At 47.3% G+C, this 20574-nt stretch overlaps 1 protein-coding gene across 1 annotated transcript in view; it reads right to left on the reverse strand.

Annotated features, from left to right (window-relative positions):
* Nucleotides 1-2203: 2203 nt before the first annotated feature.
* Nucleotides 2204-20574, reverse strand: part of LOC139413113 (partitioning defective 3 homolog B-like) — a 166093-nt gene continuing 147722 nt past the window's right edge. Inside the window, exons 22-23 of the mRNA XM_071160175.1 lie at nucleotides 9919-9995; nucleotides 2204-2792 (exon numbers count right to left, since the gene is read on the reverse strand). Coding sequence (XP_071016276.1) covers nucleotides 2444-2792; nucleotides 9919-9995 — 426 coding nt within the window. The 3' untranslated portion in view covers nucleotides 2204-2443. The remainder of the gene's footprint in view (nucleotides 2793-9918; nucleotides 9996-20574) is intronic.

Raw genomic sequence — 20574 nt, forward strand, 5'->3', positions numbered from 1 at the left:
AATTATAGCCTAATTCACTGAGGAAAATGAGCCACAATACATATGTTATTCATGGTTTCCTTGCGCGTACAGCTGTAGATACCTCAAAACACACCTTTATTTCTGAGATCTCCACCCAAAACGAATAGCGGGTGAACAGCATACTATTATCATGCATAAATTCAAGGTCAGATTAGGCAGAGAGAGTGCATTAAAGGGAATTACGTTCCATTTACGCATGCTTAACTCGGGTCAGAATCGTCCCCAATGTGCCCTACTGGCCCTGGTCAAAAGCAATGCACTATGTAGGAAATAGGGTGCCATTTGGGATGAAGTCTGAAACACACTGACTGACTGGCCTCAGCAGTAATTAAACACTAACTGATAAAATGAGCCCTCAACAGATTCGAATTATCCTAATTTCAACCTCTAATTCCACCAATCAGCCAGATCTCCCATTTCTGTGGGAGCAATTTGGGAGGTAATCACTTCAGCACAGAGATCTCCTCAGTCTTAATTGTTGAGGGAGATTCAGTCTTTATCAGAAGTAAGACTGGATTTGCGTCCCAAATGGCACCTTATTCCCTAAATAGTGGAATACTTTTGACTAGAGCCCTATGAGCTGGTCCAATGGGCCCTGGTCAAAAGCATGGCACTATGTAGAGAATAGGGTGCCATTTGGGACGCACAATGGGCCTCTCTGTTATCGTAGGGGGCTAATTTATCTCCAATGGGAAGGCTAAACTGGGTTGAAAATCTTAATGAATCATTTGGGCGAGATGTGTCATCATATTGGCGATTGATAATCGGGATCATTGGCATAACTTCGCAATTTCATCATCCTGTAAAATGAGAAGGCTAAATTGGTGAACAATAAATGGATTAATCTTTGCATACTGTATATGATCTTTTACAATGTATATTTAATGCACCGCATTATATAAAAACATCTGTTTACAAACAAAGGTTAAACTGTATCATCATTAACGTACCATATGACATCAATGGAGAGAAAGGATCATCCCGGTGCACATGAGTGACATGTTTAAGTGTCTCTCTTAGGCCTTCATCACTGGAGACTGTGGCTGTGTCCCAAATAGCACCGTATTCCCTATTTAGTGCACTACTTTTGACCAGGCCTCATAAGGCTATGGACACAGCCCATACGGGTTCTGCTCAAAAGTGCAGAATATAGGGAATAGGGTGCCATTCGGGACAGGTGTGGTGATGAATGTAGTTAGGTCAACACAGAACATTTCGTTTGTTCAACAGTGTCTTTATGATTACATAACCCAAATTTGACAGCCATTTTAATCATAAACACCACACACATTATACTTTACTTAAAAAAAATAATACATTATGGGCAGCAGAATTTTGTTACAGGCAAACAGTTAATGGAAGGTTTTTAGCAAAAAGGCCACAACCAAATCAAAACAAATGCAAAAAACACCCACATCTAAAAGGCAAATGGAAGGGACACGGCAGGAGGGAAAAGATGCTTCGATGTGGACTTCATTTCCTGTTCCTCACTTCCTGTTCCTCCGACCTGGTTTCTTAGGAACAACTTCTTGTCCAGTTGTCATTTTGTCTTCCGTTATCTCGAAACCCTAATTTTACCATCCCTGGCTTCTCACTGTTGTTCCGGAAGGGGGGGGCTGTCTTTAAGTTTGTGCAAGCCAGCAACCCCGCAAGAGCTCGGCTGGTATTCAATTAAAAGTCTCTTTCCAATCTGTACATTATGTCTACCTCCAGTCATTCTGGACCCCTGTGAATCTAAAGTCATTATTTACACCCCCCACACATGCATAAAGAGACATTTCTAAACATACCTCTATACATACAGTACGCACACAGACCTTCACTGCTTCTAAAACATGTCAGCAGCTGAGAGGAGTGGTGTTCCGATGATGGCCTGGTCCATTAAACTGCCCCTTCCAAATGGCACCCTATTCCCTACATACCCTACATACCTTTGACCTGGTCAAAAGAAGTGCACCTAGATAGGGAACAGAGTGCCATTTGGGATTTGGGATGCAACCCCGCCCTACTGCTTTGATGTTTGTAGATCTCAAAGACCTGGATAGGTGTAAGCAGTATGGCTCAAGCCCATTGGGCGTCTAGTTGGGAGCCTTATTACTTACACCAGTCTGATTCGTTCAGATCCGGAGACACCAAACGAGGCAGGGGGGATGTTTTCAGACGGGGGACGGGGGACGGGGGTGCTGTACAGAAGCAACGAGTGCGTCTGATTTAGGGTTGGAGTAGTCCGTAATCTTTCCAAAATTCCCAGGTTTTCCAGAAATCCCAGGTTGGAAGATCCAGGGAATCAAGAAGAAATTAAATCAAATCAAATAAGGCAGAAACATGGGTATCTTCCAACTGGGATTTCTGGGAAATCTGGAATTTTGGGAAAGTTACCAGAATTCTGCAACCGCAGTCTGAGTCCATCTAGCTATCACACTTACACCGCTCCGATCATAGAGTTCTTCTGGCGTGGGTCCGGCTGCCTGCCGTCCCTGTAGCCGTCGCCGTGGCGCTCGGGGCTGGCGTCACGGTAACCGCCCCTGCCCACTGTCTCATAGCGGGGGGCGCGGGTGCCTGGTGTGGGGGGCACATCCTGGCGCTGGGCAGCCCGGTGGGGCGAGGATTGGTAGTACCTGGGGTCCACTTGCGGTGGCCCAGCGGGCAAGGTGACCCGGGGCAGGCTGGAGGGGTGGGGCTGGGCCTCTCTAGGGGGGTAGTAGTTGTCGCGGCCGGGGTAACCGGGTGCTGTCCTAGACTGGGTGGGGTAGTCATTCGGATCCATTCTCCTGCGACACAATCACCCACATACAGAGGACAGAAACATTAGAGAGTGTAGACTATTTGTTCCCTAAAAATGTGTTTTCAGTCAACTTGTGTGTGTGCATACGCTTGTGTGTAAATGCACATATCTGATTGAGTGTGTGACCCAGGGGGGGGGGGGGGAGCGCAGTAAGGAGGCTGCAGGCAGCTGGGTGTCTCCGATTCCCTCCCAGTGACTATGGGGTGATTAGGGGGCTAAGCTCCTGGGGTAAGGAGACACGCAGGGCGACTCACAGAGGCAGGATGGATCACCTTTCACAGCCCCATTCACATTTTTCCCTGCTCACGCTCTGCCTGGGCTAAGTTACACACACAGCCAACAACCAGGACCAAAGCCCAAAACTAGGCCTTCTCTCAGGTCAGATAGAGGGGATAGTAGAGGGGTAACTGCACTGGTAAATTCCCTGTACATTTTCATACATGCATTTGTGATACCAACTTGCTACACACACACACACACACACACACACACACACACACACACACACACACACACACACACACACACACACACACACACACACACACACACACACACACACACACACACACACACACACACACACACACACACACACACACCAGCTCTACATCCTCTGAGGACAATAACATGTCCATTTATTCATCAATCCAGCCATCCATCAATCTCTGGATGGAGAGACAGATAAAGGGCTAGATTAATAGATGTGATGCTGTGAAAGGGTCATTTCGGGGCAGCTTTGGCCTGTGTAAGCTGGTGGAAAGATGTTTAGGCTAGTGGGAAGATGGAGGAGGATGTGGAGGTGAAAGGCTGTTTGGAGGCCTTGAGCTGGGGTCAAGGCTCAGGCGCCCTCCCCTCCCTCAAAACCCCTGCTGGCCTTCATCTCTCTCCATCTCTCGCTCTCTTTCTCTCCCTCCTTGTCGCTTCTCTCGGCCCTTAGTGACATCATAGGGGCCCCTGTGCTGAATGAGAAGGGACCACGTGGGTGTCAAGTCTACATAAACCACATGCTGTTGATATTTGGCATGCCTAGTCCACTGCCCCACACACCAGAGATCTCCCAAGGGAAGCACATACACAGCTTGTTACGAGGCACAGTCAACAGGTGCAGAGCCGTCACACTGAGCACGCCTGTGAGTGGACAGTGAGAGCTCTACTCTCACTAACTCTACTATAGATAGACAGAGGAGGGCTTTCAAACTCCATGTATACATGTATGTGAGTGTAAAGGTGATGGTGGATGTACGCGTGTATCTAAATGTATGTCAGTATAATGGATGTGTGTGTGTGTGTGCATGTTTGTGTCTGTGAGTATGTGTAAGGTGTGTAATATACACTATATAGACATAAAAGTATGTGGACACCCCTTCAAATTAGTGAATTTGGCTATTTCAGCCACACCCGTTGCTGACAGGTGTATAACATTGAGCACACAGTCATGCAATCTCCATGGACAAACATTGGCAATATAATGGCCTTACTGAAGAGCTCATGGTTTCCATGTCCGAGCAGCTGCACACAAGCCGAAGATCACCATGCGCAATGCCAAGCGTCAGCTGGAGTGGTGTAAAGCTCACTGCCATTTGACTCTGGAACCGTGAAAACGGGTTCTCTGGAGTGATGAATCACGCTTCACCGATGCCAGGAGAACACTACCTGCCTGAATGCAACTGTAAAGTTTGGTGGAGGAGGAGTAATGGTCTGGGCTAGACCCCTTAGTTCCAGTGAAGGGAAATCCTAACGCTACAGCATATTCTAGATTATTCTGGGTTTCCAACTTTGTGGCAACAGTTTTGGGAAAGCCCTTTCCTGTTTCAGCATGACAATTCCCCCATGCACAAAGCGAGGTCCATACAGAAATGGTTTGTCGAGATCAGTGTGGAAGAACTTGACTGGCCTGCACAGAGCCCTGACCTCAACCCCATCGAACACTTTTGGGATGAATTGGAACGCCGACTGCGAGCCAGGTCTAATCGCCCAACATCATGCTCTTGTGGCTGAATGGGAGCAGCCCAACATCATGCTCTTGTGGCCCTTGTGGCTGAATGGAAGCAGCAATGTTCCAACATGTAGTGGAAAGCCTTCCCAGAAGAGTGGAGGCTGTCATAGCGGCAAAGGGGGGACCAACTCCATGATTTTGGAACGAGATGTTCGACGAGCAGGTGTCCACATACTTTTGGTCATGTAATACAACCTGACAGAGGGAGGTGTGATCCTATCCACATGGGCCAAGTGAACGCAACCAATAACATGGTCATGTAATGAATCTGACTCACACCTCTCAACTGTCAACACTCTATAGCTGCATCCCAAATGGCACCCGATTCGCTATATAGCACACTACTTTTGACCAGGGTCCATAAGGCTCTGGTCAAAAGTAGTGCACCATGTAGGGTATAGGGTGCTATTTACATTTTGGGACACAAACTATACCATGCAAACAGCCCTTGAGATGTGGCCTGAAAATGGGGAGATGGTGTGTGTGTGTGTGTGCTGGGGTGTGTGTTTATGTGGTCTGTGTGTCTCTATGTGGCGTGTTTTTTTTTGTGTGTGTGTGTGTCTATGCGCTGTTTGTGTGTGTGTGTGTGTGTGTGTGTGTGTGTGTGTGTATGTGTGTGTGTGTGTATGTGTGTGTGTGTGCGCGCAATGACATTTGGGCATAGTTTCCACCTTACGACAAGGAGGAATTTGGCCCTGGTAAGTGAGGAGGGCTATTTGCACCTGCCCAAGGAAACGGAAGGATAATTATGCCCTGTGGTTCTTATCTGACCCCCAATAAACTCCATTGGTGGGAGGGAACACAGCTGGTAGCTAGCAGCCATGGAGGCCATGGAGAGGTTGCTTGGAGGGGATCTAACCCATTCTCTGGAGGGTCCATAGCACTTACTGACAATCTGCATAAATGTGTGTGTATGCGTGCGAGTGTTTCAGTTTGTGCTATGGACTTTCCAAACTAACGGACAGACGGAGGGATAGACATACACACATGGCAGGCTGAATGCTCGAGACAGAGGCCAGACCAGGCTGGTTTCACATTAAAGGGATATTTGGCAATGTGTCATTTTATCTACTTCCCCAGAACTAGACACCCATAGATTTCCATTCACTGCGCTAGTTGCAACAACTACCTCTAGTTTCCTTCGTACTGGACACAGAGACATACACATGGTATCCACGAGTTCATTTGACTCCGGATAAGGAGATAAAAGGTATTCATTGCCAAAATCCCAAACTATCCCTTTAACGAAAACTATTAGGCTGCTATAGAGAGAGGTTAATGTTTATCAAACCAGTCTAGATAAACATTGGGGAGAGGGCTTTCACACAGACAAGCATGCACACAACCACGCGCAAAATGTCTCTGTTGTTTGCCATCGCTCGGGCCACTCTACAGTGAGTACAGCGTGGATTACACTTTGCAGCACTGTATACCACTGAGACCTTTACACAGGAGTAACACGGACTAAAATGAGACTGAATAGCGTCAACAATTCTATCAGATATCCTGGTGGCCAATTACTAAGTGGTAAAAAAGAAACGTTCCAGATTTGACTACTGGTACTTCAACTGGTTCAGAGCTAAAACACATGGTCAGCCTTGACTAGATCTTTCCGTCTGTTTTGTGACTTCATTGGTCGGCAGTCGATGACTCACTCACTCAAAGTGTTTATCCTTTGTTTAATTTATAAAGCCATGATTTTGTTTTCCAACGCAGCCTGTCCCTGCCTCGGTGACTGTCGGAGACCGAAAGAGCGGAGTCTCTCCAGGCAGTCAGGGCCCACTGACGCGATGCCTTTATGAAAGCCTAACGGCTAAACCAGTTTCATTTCCAAAAAAAACCAACACTGATTTCATTACGGGCCCCTCGGTTTCATCGAAAACAGAGTTAGCGGGGGAAAGAGTGCATTTACTCCGGCCCGAAACGGCAACACACGGCCGCAAAAAGGGAGCAAGGACTCTGCGACCCCAAACAAAAAGGTCAAATCCCCTCTAAACAGGTTTCGCAGGGACTTGAGGACCCGTATTCAACATTTCTCACAGTAGGAGTGCTGATCTAGAATCAGTTCCCCCCTTGTCCATGTGATTGTTGTCCGACTCCGAGACGCTTGACACACACAGAGCTAGATCCCGTCCCGTCGTGTCAAGGAGCGGCGTGAACGAGGAAGACGGGATGGAGAGTCGACCGTTCAACTGGTCTCTTGGGTCTCTGAGAAACCTACGGTGACTGGGGCGTGCCGATAAAGGTCAATGAATTGAAATGATCTGGATTGAAACGAGGAGTAAGGGAGGCGGAGTGTGAGAGACCAACGCTCCTGTGCTGATCAAACATTTGTGCCCAGCATGCACCTGTTTAAGTGACGTACAGTGCTGACGTGGCCGTCTGTCGGGGAGCTCAGCCGTGTGCTCACAAGGGAGAAAACGCGCACACCCACACACAGCTCCAATCACGGATCATTAGGAGGAGGGAAGGGACCACGGATCAGTGGGTCGGGAGACACTGTAGGTGTACGTGCCGGGGAACAAAACGACTGAGCTGAGACCGGGGAAGGTTAAAGTCAGGGGCAGTGTGTTTGTGTGGTCAGATTGGTCCTCAGGTGTTTAGGAGGACACACAGACAACCCTTCTAGGCTTATCGTGTAGCCTTGCACTTTGTGAAGACATTTACATTATTGCAGTAGTTCTGGAGTTATATGTGCCATTCAGACCACACACACACACACACACACACACACACACACACACACACACACACACACACACACACACACACACACACACACACACACACACCCACCCACCCACCCACCCTCCCCACCCACCCTAATTCATGAGGGTAATATCAGTCCTCTATCTGAAGCACTGGCTACCGGCTACACATTAAATCACACAATTATCAGCCCAGCGACCACCGTTCACGCACACAACCCCGGATCAGCAGTCTAATCCAATCACCTACGGGTCATGGGCCGTTCTGATTGGCTAACCTGGGGCTGAGCCGTGGAGCCCATGACCCAGTGCTTCAGAACAGTAATGACCTTAATGTGCTCCATATGGGATAGTGTGTGTGTGTGTTTTACCCCTCCCTCTCTCTCCCTCTCCTTCCCTGTCCCCCCCAGCACCAAAACCCCAGTCTAGGGAAAAGCTGATCCCCGCTACAGGAGCCGGGGCTGGGATGGGGAGAATAGAGGGGTACTACCATTCCCCCCTAAGGCACTGGACTTCCAGACATTGCAGCCCCAGCCCCTTCCGCAGCCAGTGTCGGCTCCATCCTCACAAAAGACAGGCCAAATGTATGCTAATGCAACACAGCCGCACAGCAGAGACACACTCATTTGAGAGGAAATGGCTTTCAATGAGCTGGGGGGGGGGGGGGGGGGATCTCGCCGCAAAGTTCAGCTCGGTTTGAAAAACACATTTCACTTCCCTCTCTATTTCTCTCTCCATATCGCTCTTCCTCTTTCTGTATTTGTCCCCCCTCCAAAATCCAGAAATATATTCCCCCAATCTCTCTCTCTATGTTTTGTCAAATTCCTGGAATAAATGTAGGTCCCCCCCCCCCCCCCCCCGTCTTGGTATTGACGCTTCAGGGAGATGTGGTGTTTCTGGGGTACAGGGCTTGTGTTTCATCCTCGAGTGAACATCTCAAACAAGAGAGCAAACATACAAGGTTTGGAATGACTCATTCGGAGGCAGTGCGTGTGGCACTTCGTCCTCTCTTTGTTCCGGTGCTGAAAACTCGCTGCTCCCCACCAGCGGTTTAATGTCCTGGCAACTCTGTGCACTGTAGTCTCACACTGAGGCTTGAACAGAGGCTTACGGGGTTGACACCTCTCACTGAAAATCAGAAGAGAGGGCAAAGCGACAGCTCGGACATTTCTCTCGACAGTTCATTTCACCGCCTGCGATTTGACGCCGGGCCGAGTGCGAGTAACCATGAGTTAGTCAGACATGTGTTAGCATCATCTTAGCATGAGCTCACAGGCGAGAACAGACACCGTTTTCCAGACCCAATCAGTCACACTGCTCCTGTCAGTCTAGGCTCCGTTTAGTCATAGTGCATCTCAGTCCGTGTGGCTCCACTCCCTTCTCCTTGGTGCCCCTCATATCAGCCGGAGCAATAACCCGTGAAATGATTGCTCTCTCCGCACCGCTCCACTGTGTGCTCTGGTTGTCTCCCAGGCCCACCACACTGTATCCATCTATGGGGTGTGTTCTCCTGGTTATACGCTGGGGGACTTTAACACAGCAGTGTGTGTGTGTGTGTGTGTGTGTGTGGGGGGGGGGGGGGGGGGGGGGTAGAGGGGAAAGAGCGTGTGAGTGTTTGAGTATATGTACAGAAGGTGCTAAGTCGACATGTGTGCAAGTTACATTTGACATGAGGATGTTGAGTCAGACGGATAGAGTAACATGGTAATTGTTATATAATATAATGTATACCATTTTCGCAGACCCTGTATCCAAACCACTTACAGTAGTAGAGCGTGCGTACATTTCCGTATGGGTGGTCCCAGCCGAAATCGAACCCACGACTTTGGCATTGGGCCGTGCTCTACTAAACTGAGCTGCACAGAACCGCATCATGCTCATGCATAATCTAGGTGGACCTCTGTGGCGCAGAGAAAGGCTCCATCCACCGTCTATCATTTCTGTCTCCCAGGAGCTGAACAGGGCTACTCCCGGGATGAGGAGGCGCTCCCAAGGCAAACACTCCAGATTTAATTATAAGCTCTAAAGAGGATTACTCGCTCTGCTGCCGTGTGTGTGTGTGTGTGTGTGTGTGTGTGTGTGTGTGTGTGTGTGTGTGTGCGCGCGTGTTGATGGTGGCCTAAAACAGATAAGACAGACAGATTTGCATGAACACACACACGCCAGGGTTGGGCTCAATTCAAAATCGAAGGCAGTCAATTCAGGAAGTGGTTTGAAATAAAAATTCTGAAATGTAAAAACTTTAAAAATAAAATAGCTTTAATTTGTACATTTATTGTAAAGTCATTGAAAATAAGAAATGCCCTTTTTTCTAATTATTGAATCGTAATTCAAAATGTACTTCCTGAAACGAATTGCCTTCAATTCGAATTGAGCCCAACCCCGACAGGCAAACACAGCCTAACCTGGCGTGGGCTGCGTACTGTCGCTCCACGTCCTCATAGCGGGGTGCCGGACCGGTATCAGGTCCTCTCACGGCCATCTGTAGAGGAGAGAGGCACATAATGGTTCATGTTATTATTACTATTACACACCTGTCTGTCAGTCTCTGTCTCCCCCCCCCCCCCCCGCCCCCCAACGTCACTGGCTAAGCCTGCGGATGGCTTAGTGTTAGGGTTCATATAAGGGTAAGAGTTAGTTATACGGGTAAGAGTTAATATTGGTTAGTTGTAGCTGTAGTCTACAGTCAAGTGAGACAGGACAAATAATGTTATTACAAATATATCTGTCAACCACCACCACCACTTGTTAAGCCTCAGAATGGCTTAGTGGTAGGAGAGGGCTCTACAGAGTGACCATTTTACTCGCAGTGTTAGGGGTGGTCGACAACAACAAAAACATGCAATCCCCTGAAGAGAGCTCTTCACCTCCACCTCCCACAACACATTCCATGTGTATTTATTCCGTGTCACTATAATTAATATATATTTTTTTAAATCTTTAACTCTGCACAGTTGAAAAAGGACCCGTTAGTAAGCATTTCACTGTTAGTTTACACCTGTTGTTTACGAAGCATGTGAGAAAGACCTTTAAACAGGTCAACATTCAAAGTCGCAGGGCCAGACGGATTACCAGGACGTGTACCCAGAGCATGCGCGGACCAACTTGCAAGTGTCTTCACTGACACTTTCAACCTCTCTTTGACCGAGTCTAATACCTACATGTTTCAAGCAGACCACCATAGTCCCTGCGCCCAAGAACACTAAGGTAACCAGCCTAAAAGACTACTGACCCGTAGCACTCACATCTGTAGCCATGAAATGCTTTGAAAGGTTGGTCATGGCTCACATCAACACCATTATCCCAGAAACCCTAGACCCACTCCAATTTGCACACCGCCCCAACAGATCCACAGATGATGCAATCTCTATTGCACTCCACACTGCCCTTTCCCACCTGGACAAAAGGAACACCTATGTGAGAATGCTGTTCATTGACTACAGCTCAGCATTCAACACCACTAAGCTAAGGACCCTGGGACTAAACACCTCCCTCTGCAACTGAATCCTGGACTTCCTGGTGGAGGTGGTGAGGAAAGGGGTATTTTCCGCCCTCTCTGGCTCCAGGTGAGCTGCAGTATCGTCTATTTATAATGGGCCACCCCCAGGAGGTAAGGGTAGGTAACAATACATCTGCCACGCTGATCCTCAACACGAGGGCCCTTCAAGGGTGCGTGCTCAGTCCCCTCCTGTACTCCCTGTTCACTCATGGCTGCACAGCCAGGCACGACTCCAACACCCTCATTAAGTTTGCCGACGATACAACAGTGGTAGGCCTGATCACCGATGAGACAGCTTATAGGGAGGAGGTCAGAGACCTGGCCGTGTGGTGCCAGGACAACAAGGAGGACCTGGATGAGAGCATGGCAAGAGTGTGCAAAGCTGTCATCAAGTCAAAGGGTAGCTACTTGGAAGAATCTCAAATATAAAATATATTTAGATTTGTTTAACACTTTTTTGGTTACTACATTATTCCATATGTGTTATTTCATCATTCTGATGTCTTCACTATTATAGTACAATGTAAAAAATAGTAAAAATAAAGAAAAACCCTGGAAAGAGTTGGTGTGTCCAAACTTTTGACTGGTACGGTATATTATCAATTTATCCACAGGGCTGGGCTGAGGGGTGCGTGTGCACACACTTCAACAGAGAAACCGTTTTTGGACACTGGGTTGAACATTGCACTCCAAAAAAACCTTAATAATTGGCTGATTTCATGATGTCTTGCACACGTTTAAGGCTTCCAGAACCACAGACAGCAAAGCAATGCCACAACATTATTGAAGCTCCCCAATGTTTGATTGTCGGGAGGGTGTTCTTTAATTTGAATGCTTTTTTGGGTTTTTGGTAGCTCTGGGGTGCCAATAATTGTAATTAAAATCGTATACAAAAATGTACTAAAATGTAATTGGGTCGCCAATGTTGAAAATCCAATAAGGTGTGGAGACCAATCCTTTTTCTCCAACTTATTTAAGAAGAAATGGGGAATTATTTTTTTAAAGTGCAAGGGTGCCAATATACTGTATTTGGCTGCAACTGTAACTAGCTATGACAAGGCTTTCCTAACCATACCGCCACACCCGTAGCCTACTCTCCTTGGAAAATGTATGTAGAAACCCTCCATGTCTCGAGCTAGACATAAACCATGAGCATAAACCACATTATGCCGAGGAGTAGGCCATTTGGGTATTGAGTATTGAGCCGCTCCATCTTTGTGTGAAGGTTAAAGGCATTATGCAAAGAGGTGCGGGGTAATGGCTGTAGTCGCTGTGTGCCATTTGTCTCGTCGGCCATGCTCCAAATGGCATCCTACTCCTTACACAGTGCACTCCAGTGCCCTATGAGCTGGTCTTATGGGCCCAGGTCAAAAGTAATGCACTACCGGGAATAAGGCGCTATTTGGGACAAAGCCAGGGAGAGCGGTAAGCCGGGGGCCAGAGCTCAGGTTAGAGCCGCTCGGTTGCATGTTAAGTCTGGTCATATGTGTCTCTGGGGAAGGAGAGAGGGAGAGAGGGGGGATAAGAGGGAGAGAGAGAAGGAAAGAAAGAGATAAGAAGAGGGAAAGAGCGGGAGAGAGAGCGAGAAAGCGGGGGTAGAGAGGGGCAGAGAAAGGGGAGGGAGTGGTAAGGGAGAGATAAAGAGAGAGAGGCAGAGAAGGAAAGATAGAGGGAGAGAAAGAAAGACAACGAGAGAGAGGGGAGAAAAAAGAGAGGACAGAGAGAATGTCTGCATAGAGAGACGGAATTCACTCGAAACATTTTAGAGTTGGAAGAGTGAATTTGATTGGCAGTGGACTACTAGTGGACTATCAAACAAGAATATAACATGATCATTTTGTTCATGTTTTAGCTATTGAGCGGGTTAGTCTCTATGAGTAGAGAACAGTTGATAAGTGTGTGTGTGTGTGTGTGCCCAAAGGCCTGGACTCCTCTGGGCTGGTGGTGGTTAACACTTCCTAGAGTCTGTCTGACCCCTCAACCTCCATCCTACACACCCACCCACACACACCCACCCACCCACACCCACACATGCACAAACCGGGGCATAACTGCTCACCATGGCAACAGGGTAGAGTATAAATCTAGAGTCAGTGAATTTGAATTAACCACATACGAGCAGACAAATTATATTCACGGCAGTCTCTCCAACAACTATTGGACACAAAACAGAGAAGATCATATAACATTTTGTTTCCTATTACAACTCACAGACATTATGGTTATGAGCCTGATGATGTCGTGTGTGTGTGTGTGTGTTGCTGTGGATCGCAGAGCCAGTGTTAATGTGTTCTACAGGCAGGGTAGCTTACAGAGGACCAGACTTTCTCTGGACACAGTAAGCAGCTGAGGCCAGGCCACAAGTAGCCCATGGGGCATTGTGAGAGGCTGGGGTTTCCCTCCTGCACTGGGAACGTTAACAGTGCCATGTGGCAGCCCACTCTTCCCACCATGGAGGACCCTGTTGTCGTATGAAACTTTTCGGATTTGACTTGACTACAGTAAAACACAAAACGTCATAGTCAATGGAGAACCACACAGCAAGTACAGGGGCTTTTGAGTAAAGGACAAGTTGATTTTCAAGCTCGAAAAATCACCCTTTCTTGCTCGTTTTTGCCAGAAAACTAAGCGTCTGGAGTGCCACTAAGTGTGCCACAAAAAACACACCAATCAAGTAGCTAAAGCCAGCTGTCGCATTCATCAAAAAAACGCTGCATATACAGGAAATGAATTTCCCGGAGCACTTTGCTCTCCTCGCAATTTATAGTCACGTGCGCACAATAAGCCTCAAACGAGGGCCTGAATGTCTTGACATAAAATACGAGCAATGCTTTCATGGTAAAACGGAGGTACGAGAGGGTAAAAAAAATCATCTTCTGAGCCTCTCTTTCTCGCTCCCTCTCTTTTTGAAAAGAGTAATTGCTTGTGTTGTCTGCCATCCATCCATCTCTGATGCTAATTAGCCGCATCTCTCAGCGAGGAATCACAGCCTGGCGCCTGGCACATGCCACCCCCCTCCGCCGAATCCCCTGAACCCCCTCCCGCTGGCACCGGACGTGCCCGCCTGCAGTCGGCTGGCATGAAGCAGCGGCAGTGAGATCCATCCAATATCTGCCATTCCTCATAATTTTCCGTAATGAGATTCCATTGATTTCCGCTCGGGAAACAAACTAGCACTGAGGGAATAGTTTCAGCCGTGGCAGGAGGGTGGGGGCTTTCAGGGGGACTGAAGTCACAAACTGTGTCTCGCTACTAACTCAAACTGTGCTCATGGTGCTCTTGGTGTTTTGTAAACCGAACTCAGTCTGCCTCTAATCAACTCTCACTCTGCGGATCTTATCCCCCATGGTTGGCCAATCCGGCCCTACAGTACGTGTGGTATTGGTCTGTTTGATGCTTCACTGCTATAGTCATGCAGGCCCGTGCCGCCCAATGCCCTCTAAACACTCCCAGAGCTTGTTAGCAGTTAGCAGCAGATGGTAAGACTGGCTCATTTGGGGCCCAGTCATGCCTCCCCTTACAGCCATGTAAGGTTACTTCCAAACAGAGTGGAACGGAGCGCCAGCGCGATCAGTGCAAGTACATGGCACAATCTGCCTGTAATTATATTGAATTGTTTTGGGACATTGGGGTGGGATGGTGGGTGCAGGGGTAGTGTAAGGTTCATATCAACTTGATTGTAGCCTTTGGGGGGTACGCTGTCCTCTCGGCCTCTGATTGCCTTTTCGACGACAGGGGTAGCCGAAGAAGCCCTTCCCTGGAGAGCTATGTGGATGCAGGGTTCTAGCTAAATCCTGTTGTAACACAGCTGGTTTGGATACCGGTCCTCAAAAGGTCCTGGTGAGCAACTGATTAGTGTGCTCGATTAGGGTTGGAGCAAAAGCCTGCAGGAGGTAGATCTCCAGGAGGAAGTATTGGCAACTGTGGGTTTGAGTGGTGTTCTCCTCATGTTCAGGGTTACAACTTTGATTCCAAAGGTAGGGGTGTGAGGAAAATCCACAAAGGGTCTGACCAATGATTTTGGTGGAGGTGGTGAGGAAAGGGGTATTTTCCGCCTCTCTGGCTCCAGGTGAGCTGCAGTATCGTCTATTTAAAATGTTACGGTGCGTTTTGCTCACGGCGCATGTGTGTTTGTGAGAGGAAAATGTACCCCATAGTCTAGATTCACATAGAGTGGTTCCAGTTCTATGAGCATTCTGTCATTCTGTCATGAGTATTCTGTCAAGTCATAGCAGCATGCACCCCCAGGGAGCCTGCCAACATTAAAGATGGGAAATTATGATGACCTTAACACACACACACACACACACACACCTCCCATGAAAAATAAAACTGAGGGAAAGGTGATGAGGAGATGTGTCCCAACCCAAGGGAATGAGAGAGTGCGGGGAATCGGGGATGGTGTTTGATTGCAGTTTAAACTGCAAACAGATCACACACACTCTCCTGTAGGTCAAAGACGACGCCTCGGGGATAAAGAGGCCCAAATCAGTCCCGGTAGCCTTCGTCGGAGATAACCTAGTCGGGACGGCGCTTACGGAATTCAGAATGAACCGACATAAAACAAAGAGAAGAAGAGAAGTGAAGCGCTTTGTGTCTGGGGATGAGGAGGAGGCGCGGGGGAATGAGGACGGAGAGGACAGGGGGGGGGGGTTCCGTGTTCGGAATGACTCATTGTGACTTTGAAAAGTGTGGAGGAAAACTCTTGAGAGAACTGATGCGACACATAAAAAATGTGTGTGTGTATTGCACATTACATGTAGGGTGTCTGCAAACACATTCATCAAAGAAACCTCAGAGTGGACAGGAGAAAAAAGGAAATATCAAAAGCCATTCCAAAGCCAACGTGAGGTAAGCAAGCTAAACCACACAGAATAAAGAAGCCACTGATGACACAGATTGAGGGTTGAAGATGATTTTGTCTCTAGATGCTGATCTAAGTTCAATTTGTCATTACACCCTCTTATGGTTATGGCTTGGGATGTGAGGGAAGAACGCTGATCCGAGATCTGTGCATAGGTCTAACTTCGATCTCTAATGCTGCTCGTCTGGGGTGCAGGGTCCCAGTCTCTCTTTGGCCAGACCCATTGGTCTCCAGTTCAATTAAAATACACTACATGACCAAATGTATGTGGACACCTGCTCGTCAAACATCTCATTCTAAAATCGTGGGTATGAATATGGAGTTGGTCCCCTCTTTGCTGCTATAACAGCCTCCACTCTCTGGGAAGGCTTTCCACTAGATGTTGGAACATTGCTGCAGGGAATTGCTTCCATTCAGCCACAAGAGCATTAGTGATGTTGGGCACTGATGTCGCGCGATTAGGCCTGGCTTACAGTCGGCGTTTCTGTTCATCCCAAAGGTGTTCAATGGGGTTGAGGTCAGGGCTCTGTGCAGGCCAGACAAGTTCTTCCACACCGATCTCGACAAACCATTTATGTATGTGCATGGGGGTATTGTCATGCTGAAAAAGGAAAGAGCTTTCCCAAAACTGTTGCCACAAAGTTGGAAACACAGAATCGTCTAGAATTCCATTGTATGCTGTAGCGTTAAGATTTCCCTTCACTGAAACAAAGGGGCCTAGCTCCAACCATGAAAAACAGCCCCAGACCATTATTGCTTCTCCACCAAACTTTACAGTTGGCACTATGCTTTGGGGCAGGTAGCGTTCTCCTGGCATCAGCCAAACCCAGATTGGTCCGTCGGACTGCCAGAAGGTGAAGCGGGATTCATCACTGCAGAGAACATGCTCCACTGCTCCAGAGTCCAATGGCAGCGAGTTTTACACCACTCCAGCCGACGCTTGGCATAACTCATGGTGATCTTAGGCTTGTGTGCGGCTGCTCGGACATGGAAACCCATTTCATGAAGCTCCTGACAAACAGTTATTGTGCTGACGTTACTTCCAGAGGCAGTTTGGAACTCAGCCGTGTTGCAACAGAGGACAGACGATTTTTACACGCTACGCGCTTCAGAACTCGTCAGTTCCGTTCTGTGAGCTTGTGCGGCCTACCACTTTGCGGCTGAGCCGCTGTTGCTCCACTTCACAATAAAAGCACTTACATTTGACCAGGGCAGCTCTAGCAGGGCAGAAATGTGACAAACTGACTTATTTGAAAGGTGGCATCTGATGACAGTGCCGCATTTGAAAGTCACTGAGCTTTTCAGTAAGGCCATTCTACTGCCAATGTTTGTCTACAGGGATTGCATGGCTATGTGCTCGATGTTATACAGCTGTCAGCAACAGGTGTGGCTGAAACAAGCCACCCCCCCCCCCGAAGCGAGGGCCACTGTCCCGACCGGCTGCAGTTACAGCCTATAGCTACTGGGATTAAAGGCTAGTGTTTGTCCCCACTTTTGATTTGGGCTAGGCCAAACTTCTCAATTATACTGAAGCTTATGTAATTATATGGGTCTGTTAGACGTTTTTGTATAATACTCCAGGAATAACTGAGAGACTGGCATAGTTAGGAAAGGGAGGGAGACTATGATCAGTTATACCAAAGTGTCCAATAGACATGCTGACATGAGAAGAGCTTAGAGGGGAGAGAACGAGAGAAAGGAGAGAGCAGACCTAGGTTGAAATACTTGAAATAATTGTAGCATTTGCTTTAGCCTGCCTAGAGAGCCAGATGGGCAGAGTTTGCAACTAGGACGCCCACAAGCCTCAAAAGGCCCACAAGCCTCAAAAGGCCCACAAGCCTCAAAAGACTCGCCTGAAGGTAACCCAGTACCAGTTTAAAAAAATTAAATGAATGGAAGTATACACTGAGTATACAAAACATTAAGAACGCCTGCTTATTTCATTAGACTGACCAGGTGAATCCAGGTGAAAACTATGATCCCTTATTGATGTCAAATGTTAAATCCACTTCAATCAGTGTAGATGAAGAGGAGGAGACCGGTTATAGATTTTAAACCTTGAGACAACTGAGACATTAATTGTGTATGTGTGCCATTCAGAGGGCGAATGGGCAAGACATTTAAGTGCCTTTGTACGAGGTAGGGTAGTATGTGCCAGGCGCTCCGGTTTGTGTCAAGAACTGCAACTCTGCCGGGTTTTTCACGCGCAACAGTTTCCTGTGTGTATCAAACTGTCCACCACTCAAAGGACATCCAGCCAACGAGACACAACAGTGGGAAGCATTGGAGTCAACATGGGCCAGCATCCGTGTGGAACGGTTTTGACACCTTGTAGAGTCCATGCTCCAACGATTTTAGGCTGTTCTGAGTGCAAAAGAAGGGGGGGGGGGCAATCAATATGAGGGAGGTGTTGCTAATGTTTAGTATACTCAGTATGTAAGTAGTTTAGTTCCAAAAAAGGGGGTTAAATGTGTTAAAAAAATGATACAAACAGCTTCCTGATCTTTCTTATATCTCTCAGATATAAGACAGACACTTCAATTTTTTAAAATATTATTATTATTTAAATAATTATTTTGTAACTTATCTGCAGAAAAATATTGCTTGAAGCTGAAAAAGCAATAGTAACCCTATGCAAAATCAGGGAGCCAAATTAACGGCTCTTTCACCAATGCGATTCGGTTCATGAACGACCCATCACTAAAAACTCGGACGTCGAAGTATGGTACTGGTCCAAACAAAGTTATGCATTGTCATAAATAATTACATTTTTCTGATAAAATATTCACCTAGCCACCCAATCAATGTGATTTTGTTAGCTGTGTCTCCGTCTGTACATTTGGTTAATTGCTCCATTACTGGACAAGTGGAAGTGGTAGCTCATTTATTAATTTGCTCATCTATCACTGGCCAGAAACATTTAGCATACAATAATGTTGCCTAAATCAAGTGTATTATTTTACTCTCAACTCACGTTATATAGAGCCTAGGCTATTTTCCTATCCAGTCCCAATTCCAATGAAACCCAAAATCCTGACTCCTGTCTCGCATGAAAAATTCCTAATTTTAAATCTGTAGAAAGCACATCTCTTACCTATGCATGTCAAAATACTGCTCTAAAATTTCCCCCAGCTTCTCTGCGCTGTCTCGTACTTGCAGCCCGTTATGAGAGCATCGGTAGAGAATGTGTGATCAACGGTATGAGAGTAGATATGGATATTTTCATAAACAGAGTTGGGTCCCCGTTAACATATATCTTGATATTTAAACTATTTCCACTCTTCAACATCCCATTATTCATGAGCTGATCTGCTATCTGTATAATCGTCAACTCAATTTTGCCAAGTATCAAGAGATATTCTCCCATTCGTTGAATGACGTGATCTAGCAAGTTTAGCAACGTTGGTCATTTTACTTTTGTTTGATTGCCGTTACAAAATTTGTACGATTCGACAACGCTATAGCCTACTCGGGGTGCGCTCTGTGCGTCCTGAGAGTCACTCTTATTTTGGGAGAAGCCTAGCCATATCCTGATTGTAAACGCTTTATATGGGCACTTCCGAGTTGTGCAGTATTACCAGGGACTCTCAGGATAAATATGAATTATTTCCGGTACTGAAACTTTGTCGATTTTTGGGGAAATATTTATCCTTATTTCTACACTCTCCCTCTCTTGATAAACCTCAATTTTCTCACTTCTGGGTCGTTCCACCTCAAATAGCGAGAGAAAGAGGATTTCGAAACCCATCATCTCAGATTGTTCTGAAATCGTTTCTGTAGTTAGTAACAGTGTCATGGCTTGCTGAAAGGACATTGAATGGCTCTTCTACCCTCTCTCCCCCTCTTAATGAACCTCCCCTTTTCTCACTTCTACCCTCTCTCCCCCTCTTAATGAACCTCCCCTTTTCTCACTTCTACTCTCTCTCTGTTGATAAACCTCCCCTTTCTCACTTCTACGCTCTCTGGTGATAAGCCTCCCCTTTCTCCCTCTCTTGCTACACCTTCCTGTTCTTCACCAGTCTCTCCACAAAGCATTCTCTTTTAATCTCCCCCTCCCTGCTTTCCATCATTCGACCCCTCACTCTCTCTACCCCCCCCCCCCTCCCTCTCCTCCCCCAGTCCACAACATAATTCTGCAGTAGGGCTACCCACTGTGCTACAGTATGTCAGCAGCCCCCAACAGTAAGCAAACACACAGCAGGAGGTAGCACACCAGCTCATCCATGATCCCTTTGTGTTGGTGCTGCTGGGCTGTCGGGCCCAAAACAAGACTGATCTCTGGTCAGTGGTAGATCAGTCGCTGATCTAAACACAGGTCACTTCTCTGTAGTACAGCATTAGCTCCCTCCTATGAGGCTTTGATATGGTACATTAAGGAGAAGATAATGGTCCGACTACTGCTAGCAGGGATCATCTAGACTGCAGTAGGGGCCGGTATCTCCGGTCCTGGAGGGCCGTAGTGTGTGCTGTACGGGCTTTTGTTACAGCTCGAATAACATTTATATTCAAACTTATTGAGGTGGAAATTGAACGGGCACATGATCAAGTCATTGTTTGAGTTGTTAGTGCCTGAACAAAAGCCCGCGGTTACCGTGGCCCTCAGTTGCACCGCCCACCCCTCATCTAAAGGGAACATCCTGCTAAAAAGACTAGGCTCTACACACCCACCACACAATTATGGTTATGCCTGGGCACCTG

This window comes from Oncorhynchus clarkii, chromosome 7 (genome assembly GCF_045791955.1).
Source record: "Oncorhynchus clarkii lewisi isolate Uvic-CL-2024 chromosome 7, UVic_Ocla_1.0, whole genome shotgun sequence".
NCBI lineage: Eukaryota > Metazoa > Chordata > Actinopteri > Salmoniformes > Salmonidae > Oncorhynchus > Oncorhynchus clarkii.